The sequence below is a fragment of the Oryctolagus cuniculus genome, unplaced genomic scaffold (assembly GCF_051225735.1).
Source record: "Oryctolagus cuniculus isolate XC-2025 breed Fujian yellow rabbit unplaced genomic scaffold, ASM5122573v1 ptg000099l, whole genome shotgun sequence".
NCBI lineage: Eukaryota > Metazoa > Chordata > Mammalia > Lagomorpha > Leporidae > Oryctolagus > Oryctolagus cuniculus.
Window position 1 is genome coordinate 21,316 of NW_028301702.1, and position 10,848 is coordinate 32,163.

The window sequence follows — 10,848 nt, forward strand, 5'->3', positions numbered from 1 at the left end:
GAGGGTAAGCTCTTCCATCCACTGGTTCACTCCCCAAGTGGCCGCAATGGCTAGAGCTGGGCTGATCTGAAGCTAGGAGCCAGGAGCTTTTTCCTGGTCTGCTGTGGAGCTACAGGGGCCCAGGCCTTGGGCCATCTTCTACTGCTTTCGCAGGCCATAGCCAGGAGCTGGATTGGAAGAGGAGCAGCCGGGCCTGGAACCGGTGCCCATATGGGCTGCCGGTGCCACAGGCGGTGATGTTACCTCGTATGCCACAGCGATGCCACTCCTCATCTTTTGACCTTGCTGAGAAGTTCTACAAATCTAAATCTAAATAATATAAAAGTTATTTATAGATGAATATAAATATTTATATCCTGTAAGTATGCTATAGATATCTGTGCACAGAAATGCATATGTATGTCTCTGTATCAGTATATGTATTAGCTACCTCAAACAAGAGTTTCGTGTGTGTGTGTGTGTGTGTGTATATGTGTATATATAGGTACATATCAATGATGAGAAATATATAGAACATTTTGCCACATGAATTGATTTGAAGAGAAACATTAGCTAATTCATTAATTTTTGTTTCTTAATGATTTTGATTAGGTGTATAACTGAGTCGAAAGAGAAAGATCAAAAGCAGACGACAGTTCTACAGATAGAGTCAGATACCGTTAGCAACGTTCCTTATGTAAGTGTGTTTTGGACTCAACATTTTAAATTCCAATTTCCTGACTTTGACTGAAAGAGAGGTAGAGACAATGGGGATAGAGGTTTTAGGTAGAGAAACAGATAGAGATCAAGAAGTATGGGAAGAGGAACAATATAATGGAACAGAGGAGAGGAGAGAGGAGGGGATGAGAAGAAGAGGGAGGAGAGAGTGAGATTGGAGTGACAGAGAGAGATGGGAGAGTGAGAGTATTCCGAAGGGAACATGGAGAAATATATCTTCACCTACACATGCAATTTTTTTGTGTACATAAAAAAGTAAATGTTAGGTTATATGAAGCATTGGGAATCCACGATAACTCAGTGCTTATGCTTAGAAAGACTATTTCGTGTTAAATATCCACAGAGTTTCACATTTTCATAAAGTGTTTTTCCCAAGCCAGTATTCTGGGAATTAAATATTTCTGTTCATTTGTCACTACTTTCAAACAGTGTTTTTGTTTGTTCCCAGTTTTTCAATATTTATTTCATGTTAAAATATTTTTATTTATTTGGAAGGAATTTTAAAACCCTGAAATGTGTGAAAGAGTGATAGGACTATCACATCCAAATGTGCTGATTTGATGACATCTTGTCCTATTTTTGTTCCATAATTTATTTTCTCTGTCTGTCTCTTGATGTGTGTCTGGATATGCTTCTTTCTGAAGGCAGTTACATATGCTGCATGCCTTTATCTTCGAATACCTGTGTATTCCCAAGATCAAGATATAGTTTAGATAAACACCATACAGTCCTCACCTGGAAATGGAACATTGGTATAAATACTATTGCCACCTGTTGTTCATTTCATGTTCCAATTGATTGTTTGCTCTAGTAATGCTCCCTTTGTGGAACAGAATCCACTCTCTGAGTTAGGTGTTGCATTGAGCTGGTTACGTCCCACACCAAAGTCTGTCAGGATTGAATTAAACTTGGAGGGGTGAACCTTTGGAGAGATCGGTGTGTGTCTTCCTCATTTTTGTATGTTGTAGGGAAGAATATCTTCAGTTGGATCACATTTGATTTCTAAAATCATGACACACTAGCGCAGATCTTCATAACGGTGACCATGATAACACTGATACGCTATTTGACTTTTTTCTTTACAGCAGCTTCAGATCACAAAACATGGTATTCGCAGTGGAAAAAGCCTAGTCCAGCACAGCCATTTCCCAGCAGCTAATCAGAGCCAGGCATCTTTTATGAGCTGTTTTCCATAACCAGAGGAATTGCTTGAAGAAGTTGAAGTGGAGTTCTCCTGTAGGGAGGAGCACCCTTGTCTCAAGCTGCTTTGGTTTTAGTTATGGCAAATGGTTGCTCATCCTGGAATTTTTCAAAATCAATTTCATTTATGTATGGTTTTCATAAAATAATCATACCTAATGCTATTCATTCACACTTGAAAATCTGAGTTTTCTCTAATTTTCTCTTGATTTTATCTTACGGAAACTTGCCATTTCCTGTAGTAAAGTTCTGGTGCCAACCAATTTTCTAATTTGCTTTCATCCAAAAATGTGTAGATTTCAGCTTCACTTTAAAAAAAAAAAGATTTATTTATTTTATTTATTTGAAAATCAGACTTACACAGAGAGAGGAAATGCAGAGAGAGAGAGAGAGAGAGAGGTCTTACATCCGATGGTTCACCCCCCAATTGGCTGCAATGGCCAGAGCTGCACGGATCCGAAGCCAGGAGCCAGGAACTTTTTCCAGGTCTCCCACACAGGTGCAGGGGCCTAGGGACTTGGGCCATCCCACTGCTTTCCCAGGCCACAGAGGAGAGCTGGACTGGACTTGGAGCAGCCAAGTCTTGAACCAGCGCCCATATGGGATGCCAGTACTTCAGGCCAGGGCATTCACCCACTGCACCACAGCGCCAGCCCCTCAGCTTCACTCTTGAAAGGCACTTTTGCTGAACCTGGAAAGAATATCCTAGCTAATATTTCTCTCTCTACGCCTTGCAGATATTCCACTGTGTTCTGGTCACGATGCTTTCTGATAGCTTGAGTGATCCATGGTGACTGTCTTATTTGCCTATTTTTGTGTCCCTGCTTTCAGGATCTGTGCTCCTTCTCTGACTTACAGTAATATGACCACAATGTGCCAAAACATGGCTTTCTTTGAATCTATTTTGTTTGATATTTTCTGAGTTCCTTTAATTTGTAACTTTTTAAAAAAGATTTATTTATTTACTTGAAAGTCAAATTACACAGAGGGAGAAGGAGAGGCGCGGAGAGAGAGAGAGGTCTTCCATCCACTGGTTCACTCCCCAGATGGCCGCAACGCCTGGAGGCACTGCAATCCGAAGCCAGGAGCCAGGAGCTTCCTCCGGGTCTCCCACGTGGGTACAGGGGCCCAAGGACTTTGGGCCATCTTCTACTGCTTTCCCAGGCCACAGCAGAGAGCTGGATGGGAAGTGGAGCAGCCAGGACTTGAACTGGCACCCATATGGGATGCCGGCATACAGGCAGCGACCTTACCCGCTATGCCACAGCACCAGCCGCTAATTTGTAACTTTTTATTTTTGTCAAATTTGGGGAAATTTCACAGTGACTGCAAACATTTTTTCCTTCCTGTAGGCAGCAAATAGATGGGTTTTGTTTGTTAATCCATTCAGCCAGTCTGTGTCTTTTAACGGGGGATTTGAAGGCATTTAGATTGAAGATGACTATTAATAAGTAACTACTTTTCCCTGCCATTTTCCCAAAAATATTCCTGTTTTTTACGTTGAATTTCCTTTGAACTTTTACTGAGGGATTTTCTTCCTTTACCTTCTTTTGTAGTGATGACCATGTTTCTGTGTGCAACAAATCCTTAAGCATCTTTTGTGGGGCTGGACGGGTGGTGATAAATTCTTTGAATTTCTGTTTGTTATGGAAGGTCTTTATTTCACCTTCGTTCATAAATGAGATCTTTGCAGGTATGATATTGTTGGATGACATTTTTTTTCTTTTAAGCCTTGGAGTATATCTGGCCATTCTCTCCTAGCTTGTAGGGTTTCTGATGAGATGTCTGCTGTGAGTCTAACTGGAGATCCTCTAAAAGTACCATGACATTTCTCACATGCACATTTTAGAATCTTCTCCTTCTGTTTTACTGTGGTGAGTTTGATTACAATGTGGCATGATGAGGATATTTTCTGGTTATGTCTATTAGGAGTTTCATGTGCTTCCTTACTTGGATGTCCCTTTCTTTCTCCAAATTAGGAAAGTTTTCCGTTACTATTTCATTCAAAAGGCCTTCTAATCTTTTCTCTCTTTCCATGCCTTCAGGAACTTCTAGAACCTGTATGTTGGGTCACTTTATAGTATCTTGTAGATTTCCAACAGTGTTTTTTAGGTTTCTAATTTCCTCTTCTTGTGTTTGGTTTGACTGTATTCTTTCCTGTGCTTTGTCTCCTAAGTCTTATATTCTTTCTTCTTTTTTTTTTTTTTTTTTTCTACAGGCAGAGTGGGCAGTGAGACAGACAGAGAGAAAGGTCTTCCTTTGCCATTGGTTCACCCTCCAATGGCCGTTGCGGCCGGCACGCTGCAGCCAGCGCACCGCGCCGATCCGAAGGCTGGAGCCAGGTGCTTCTCCTGGTCTCCCTTGGGGTGCAGGGCCCAAGAACTTGGGCCATCCTCTACTGCACTCCCAGGCCACAGCAGAGAGCTGGCCTGGAAGAGGGGCAACCGGGACAGAATCCGGTGCCCCGACCAGGACTAGAACCTGGTGTGCTGGCGCCGCTAGGTGGAGGATTATCCTATTGAGCCGTGGTGCCGGCCCATATTCTTTCTTCTTCACTGATTATGTTGTTAAGGCTCCCCACTGCATTTTTAATTCATTTTATTATATTCTTCATTTCATTTTGATTTCTCTTTAAGGTCTCAATTTCATGGAGGAAATTTTATTTCATGTCCTGTACAGATTTCAGTAGTTTGTGCATTTATGTCCGATAACTTCTGTGTAATCTTACGATCAATTTTTAAACTTCCATTTCCTACATTTCTTCTGCCTCAATGTATTCACAATCTACTGTTGAAGGGTTTTACTCTTTTCAGGGTGTCATGTCGTGTTCCTTATTCTTGTTTCTTGAATTGGTGGGTTTGTTGTTTGGCATGTGTGGAGATACTTGTTGGTTTCTTCCTTTTCTTCTTCTTCTTCTTCTTTTTTTTTTTTTTTTTGGTCTAGTGGATTTTATCTGTGTACTGTGGCTCTGTAGATAAGTGGAATGTCTACTTTAAGTGAATATCTAGCTTGTAGTGGGTGTGATCAGGGAGCTCTGTTCAGTTCTCCAGGGTTAAGGGCATGTCTGAGGTGATACACCCAGGTTTGGCACAGTAAATCTCTCTCTCTGTTTTTTATCAGAAGGGAAATTTTTTCTGCTCAGCTGAGCTCCTCTCCTTAATGGAGACCAGTGCCTTAGCGCTAGCCCCAGTGGCTATAATATTCATCCACTCTGTCGCAGGGAGCACACAAAGGATCTGTGCAGTCCTCAGTGTAAGTTTAGATTCTCCAGCGATGTCTCTCACCAGGTAACCAGGAAGCCCTGAGCATGTGGAGTCTCCCAGTGTGAGTGCCCAAAGTCCCAGCCTCACCGTGGATCCTGCCTCACACCCTCAGTTTTTTTCACAGTCCCAGTAGAGAAGCCTCACAAAGTCACAGGCTCCTATCCCCCTGTTAGTTCTTCCCACTAGTCAGGGGTCTCCACTCAACTAGTTGCTGGGCATGGACACGAGCTGGCACAGCTGTTACATATGTCCAAAATGGCACCTGCTCTATTGGCTTGTTACAGAATGGCATTGTAAAGTGATTGGGGAAAGAGAAATTGTGTCCATACTTTTTTTCTCTTCTAGTTTGGAAAGTACACTTTCCTCGTTGGGGCTGCAAGCCAAGTTTTCTCTAGGCTCTCTTTGCAGCTTAATCACCAGTGCCTTGGACTACTGCTAGTACTGTCTGGTCTCACCTCACTTTCCAATGCCAGTGCGTAGGCTCTCGGTTGCTGGGCAGGCTCTCGGCTATTGGAGTCCCAAGTTGTGGGCATCCGTGCCATCCACAGGAGGTCCACCATGTCCCTCTAATTTTGGTAGAGTTTCCTCTGGCATTTTCTCCCCAACTCTTCCCTGAGACTACACTCTTTCCACTTTTTAAAAACTATCTTCTCCTGGACTAGGGCAGTAAGCTCTAATTTTTTCAATCATACCTTTCTTCCTTTTTCAGACTGACTGTTTCCAATTGATGTATTTTCAAATTCATTGTCTTCAATTTGCCATCTCACTTGTGCTTTTTAGTCCACCCACTGCATTGTTCTTTCAGATATTTTTCACAGCTAAAGTTCCCATTTTGAAATATCTTCTGTTTTTGTGCTGGGACAGCCTCTACTTTTTTTAATTTTTTTTTTTCATTTTCAGCACATTTGTTTTAATGTCTTGGAGCACATAGCTGCTTTTGTTGCATAATTTTCATATGAAACTCTTAGAGATCTGGTCACATTTCCCTGGCCGTTATATATGGAGTAACATCTCATATGGAAAAGAAATGAAACTCATTTCCATATTTTCTAATTATTGAATAGCTTAAGTTACATGCTTATAAGCAGCTCCATCTATGTGTTCATAGAGAGAACAGGACCAGAAAAGAAGGCCCATACCCTTGTACTGCTTATTTTGAATTTAATGATTTCCATATACCATGAAAATCCATTATGTTACAAACCAGATAAATTGGAAAAAGATGAGTAATCCTTCAAAAGAGTTTTTTTCCTTAAAAAATTCTGTGAAAGTGTTCATGTACAGTTTTAAAATTCTATGGGTATCTCAAAAAAGAACTCAGATGTCTAGAATTTTCAGCCTTGAATTCTGGGTTCATGGTCTCAATACATTTTGACAATGAAAATCTAAAAAGGGTGATCTGACTAGGAGAAGGTATTCCCTACATAGTGGTTTATGGAGCAAGAATGCCTGTGAGAGCCAGTTCTTACTCTCATTTGACGAGGACTGAATATATGGTATGCAAAGAAATCAATCTAAACATAAAAACACAACTCATCAAGAGAAGGAGAGAGACTGACTCCTTGTTGAACTATTCCCTGCATGATGGAAATAGTCTTTGGGTGTTAGGCTCTTTCTGAATTGAGGTTCTTTCTGTTTGGGCCTAAGCAGTTATATTTTTAGTATCATAACTCCTCTATTAGAAACATGTTAATTAATTGAAATTCTTTCTTCTGGCTTTGTGTTACGTAAAGTAATAAAAATCAGTTATCATTAAGGTTTGGTGCTTCATATGTATTTTGCTTTGTCATTACTCAGACTTTACCCTGAAACCAAGAGTTTCATAATTATGTAACCATATACTTTAACATTCTCCTGTATCAGCAGTTTTTTCTTCTTTTCCCTTTTACAGTCTGGAATTATAACAGTTACCAATTTAGACACAGTGAGTGACGTTATCCATATGGCACTACCAGTGCTAGGATTAAGTGTAAGTAATCTGAAAGATACTTTGAGTTAAATAACAACTTTGGTTTTTGAGATGAATATATTTTCCCTTTGATCCAGATACATGCACACATGCTTACAGTGTATATTTGTAAAATACAGTTCCGGGCAAAGAGACCAATTGTAGGCAGCAATATATTTTGTCCCCAGAACCATGTGCACATGTGGGAATGGAAAACGTTGGAGATGTATTTGTCTTTGTATGGGTATTGCTCTTCTGTTCCGATTTTAAATTTCATGTGAACTGAAAGCCATAATTTAATGAAATTGGAGTATAATTTCAGATTGCTATTGTCATGTATTTTATTTTTTTTGTGTGTATATATATAAATGTATATATATATACACACAAAAATATCTTACATGCTTCCTAATAACCTTGTCTGTTGGATTGCTATTTCTGTATATTCTGGTTTCTCCAATCCCACACCTATCATCTCAGTGTACACAAACCTAATAGACATGTCTAGTTGAATTTTTTTTTTAATTTTTGAGGGTCGGAGAGGACAGAGATAGCAAGAGGGATGAAGACAGACACAGAGAGAGGAAGACACAGAAATACATAGAGAGGGTGCTCGCCTCTGTTGGTTCAATCTCTGGATGCCCACAGCACCTAAGGGTGGTCTGAAGCTAAGGTCTGGATGCAGGAGTACGATTCAGGTACCCCACGTGGGTGGCAGGAACCCAGTTACTTGAGAATTCATAGCTGCTTCCCAGAATGCACATTAGCAGGGAGCTGGAATCAGGACCTAGAACTTGGATTGGAACCCAGCTATTGTGGCGTGAGTCTCAGGCATCTTCAAACCACCATGCTAAAATCTCACTCCTTGTAAATTTGGACATGAAGAACACCTGCATAAAAGCTGTATGCCTTAGATGCTGATTCAGGGAATGATATATCTGGTGCCTCTAATAAATTATTAAAGAGCAAGATAAGAGTTGAATGAAAGCTTGCTCTTCGGGGAATGTGTGTGCACACCACATACATGTCTTTTTTAAAAACTTGTTTTATTTGAGAGACATAGACAGACAGAAGAGTTTATGTCTATGGTTTCACTCGACAAGTGCCTACAGCAGCAGTAGAGCTGATGCCTGGAGCTGAGAACTTAATCCAGGTCTCTTGTGTAGATGATAGAAAGCCAGCTAAATCCAGTAAAACACAGCATTCTTCAAAGAGACTGGAGATAGCTGAGAGTGGAATGATCAGGATTAGACTTACCTTTACTAGTGAAGTGGCATAAATATGATTCTTTATTCCTTAGGTCACTTGGGATAATAGCATTGTGATCCTTGTCAAAAGTCATATGGCATGAATCTGGGGTGTAGTCTTGGAGGCTCAGAAAGGGACCGAAGTTATTTCGGTCAGTCCTGTTAACTCGAATAGCATTGGCACTGGTCCCAATTATTTTCTTGTTTGGAAATGTAGAAATGCTAAAGAAATACATCCTTGATCTGGCTAAAAAGCCCATGAGAGTTTCTCAGGCATGGAAAGCCAAGACACTGTGGCAAAAAAATGACCTAAATGGAAGATCTCTGTGAGTGAGATCCCAGTGGAAAGAACAGGCCATCAAAGAAGGAGGCACCTTTCTCTGAAGGGAGGAGAGAACTTTCACTTTGACTCTGGCCTTGTCTAATAAGGCCGGAGTTTGTGAACCCAAGAGGTTTCCATAGCCTTGGCAGCTCATGACAAGAGCCTCGGGTGATTACTGACGTCATAAATAAGAGTGTCAACTGTTAAATCAATAATAGGAGTCACTGTGCACTTGCTGCCCATGTAGGATCTGTGTTTTTAATGTGTTGTACTATGTGAATGAATGGTAAGACTTATCTTCAAACAGTACTTTATGCTTTGTATGTCTGTGTGGGTACAAAGTGTTGAAATCTTTACTTAGTATATACTAAGTTGATCTTCTGTATATAAAGAGAATTAAAAATGAATCTTACTGAAGAGTTGGTTGGGAGAGGGAGTAGGAGATGGGATGGTTTGCGAGTGGGAGGGTGGTTATGGGGGGAAAATGCTTTCAAAATTTATATTTATTAAAGTTTTCTAAAAAACAAAAGAAATACATCCTTGAAGTATGCCCTGACAAAGACTTGTGATACTTAGTTCTTTTTGTCTCTAAGGGCTCAGAAATGGACTACCAATTGTGGGTCTATTCAAACCAGAGAAAGACCTCTTACCCGCTCATCGGTAAGTGTCCAGCAAAATAAAAAATGAAATGTATTGCTTCAAAATGGTAACTATTAATTTCCAGACTATGCATTGTTTGTTCTTAAGCTTAAATATCTTTACAAGGGAGAAAACAACCTCATGTAGTCAGTACTCATTTATAAAAGGAATTGCCAAGTGTATACTCTACCCTGGGTGCCTGACAACATATCTTCATACAGCAATTTAAGTTGTAGTTGGAAAAGAAACTGAAGTTTTATTCTCTGCTTTTCCATGTGGATAGCACAACTGTCTTGGAATAGTCCTTTTTTTTTTTCTTTTTTTGTAATGAAATGAAAATGGGGTCGAAGTTCATCTCTCCAAACATTTGATTGATGCCCATATACTGGTTTGTATTCCCCTTTCCATTTCTAGTCTCATAGGTAATCTCTATTTTTAAGTCTTGCAAAATCTGTCAGGTCTATGTCCAAGTATACCACTCTCCCTCCTCCTTCCTTTCTTATTCTTTCTTTTAAGTTTTATAATAACATACTTTCAGTTTACTTTAAAATCATATGCTTAACCCTCCACTAAGTAAAAAATTTACCAGTAGTAAGAAAGAACAACAACACTCTTCTAAATAGTAGAGGAACAGGTTATTATTTACAGACAAGGGCTTTAAACAATAATCACATCTCAAAATGTGAATTTTACTCATATACATTAAATTTTTGTACTCTATTTGGTACCACAGATCAAGGAAAGCATATGATATTTGTCTTTTTGGGACTGGCTTATTTAACTAAATATAATGGTTTTCCGATGCATCCATTTTCTTGCAAAAGACAGAATGTTGTTCTTTTTTGTGGTTGAATAGTATGTATATAGCACATTTTCTTTATCCAGTCATTGGTTGATGGACAGTTGGGTTGATTTTATATCCTAGCTATTGTGCAATTGAGCGACAATAAACATGGGGGTACAGATAACTCTTTCGTGCACTGATTTCCTTTCCCTTGGTAAATTCCCAGGTGTGGGATGGCTGGGTCACATGATAGGTCTATTTTCCTGTTTTTGAGGAATCTTCATACTGTGTTCCATAATGGCTGTATTAATCTACATTTCCACAGATGTGTATTAGGGTACCTTTTTCCTACGTCCTCACCAACATTTATTGTTTGTTGATTTCTGCATGAAAGCCAATTTAATTAAGGTAAGGTGAAACCTCATGGTGGTTTTGTTTGCATGTCTCTGGTAGCTAGTGATCCTGAGGATTTTTCTTGTGTCTCTTGGCCACGTGAATGTCCTCTTTTGAAAAATGCCTGTTCAAGTCCTTTGAGCATTTTGTAGCTGGGTTGCTTGTTTTGTTGTTGTTGAGTTTCTTGAGCTCTTTATAGATTCTGGATCTTAATCCTTTATCTGTTGTATAGTTTGCCAGTGTTTTATTCCATTCTGTCGGTTGCTTCTTCACTTTGTTGAGTGTTTCCTTTGTAGAAGCTTCTTACTTTGATGTAATCCCATTTGTGTATTTTT

At 39.8% G+C, this 10,848-nt stretch overlaps 1 protein-coding gene across 1 annotated transcript in view; it reads left to right on the forward strand.

Moving 5' to 3' along the window:
• LOC149119053 (rho GTPase-activating protein 20-like) overlaps positions 1-9,357 on the forward strand; it is a gene marked incomplete at its 3' end in the record, with an annotated part of 30,545 nt that extends 21,188 nt beyond the window's left edge. The window contains 3 exon segments of the mRNA XM_089325332.1: positions 592-676; positions 7,072-7,149; positions 9,291-9,357. Of these exon segments, the coding sequence (XP_089181458.1) occupies positions 592-676; positions 7,072-7,149; positions 9,291-9,357 (230 nt within the window).
• Positions 9,358-10,848: the final 1,491 nt, after the last annotated feature.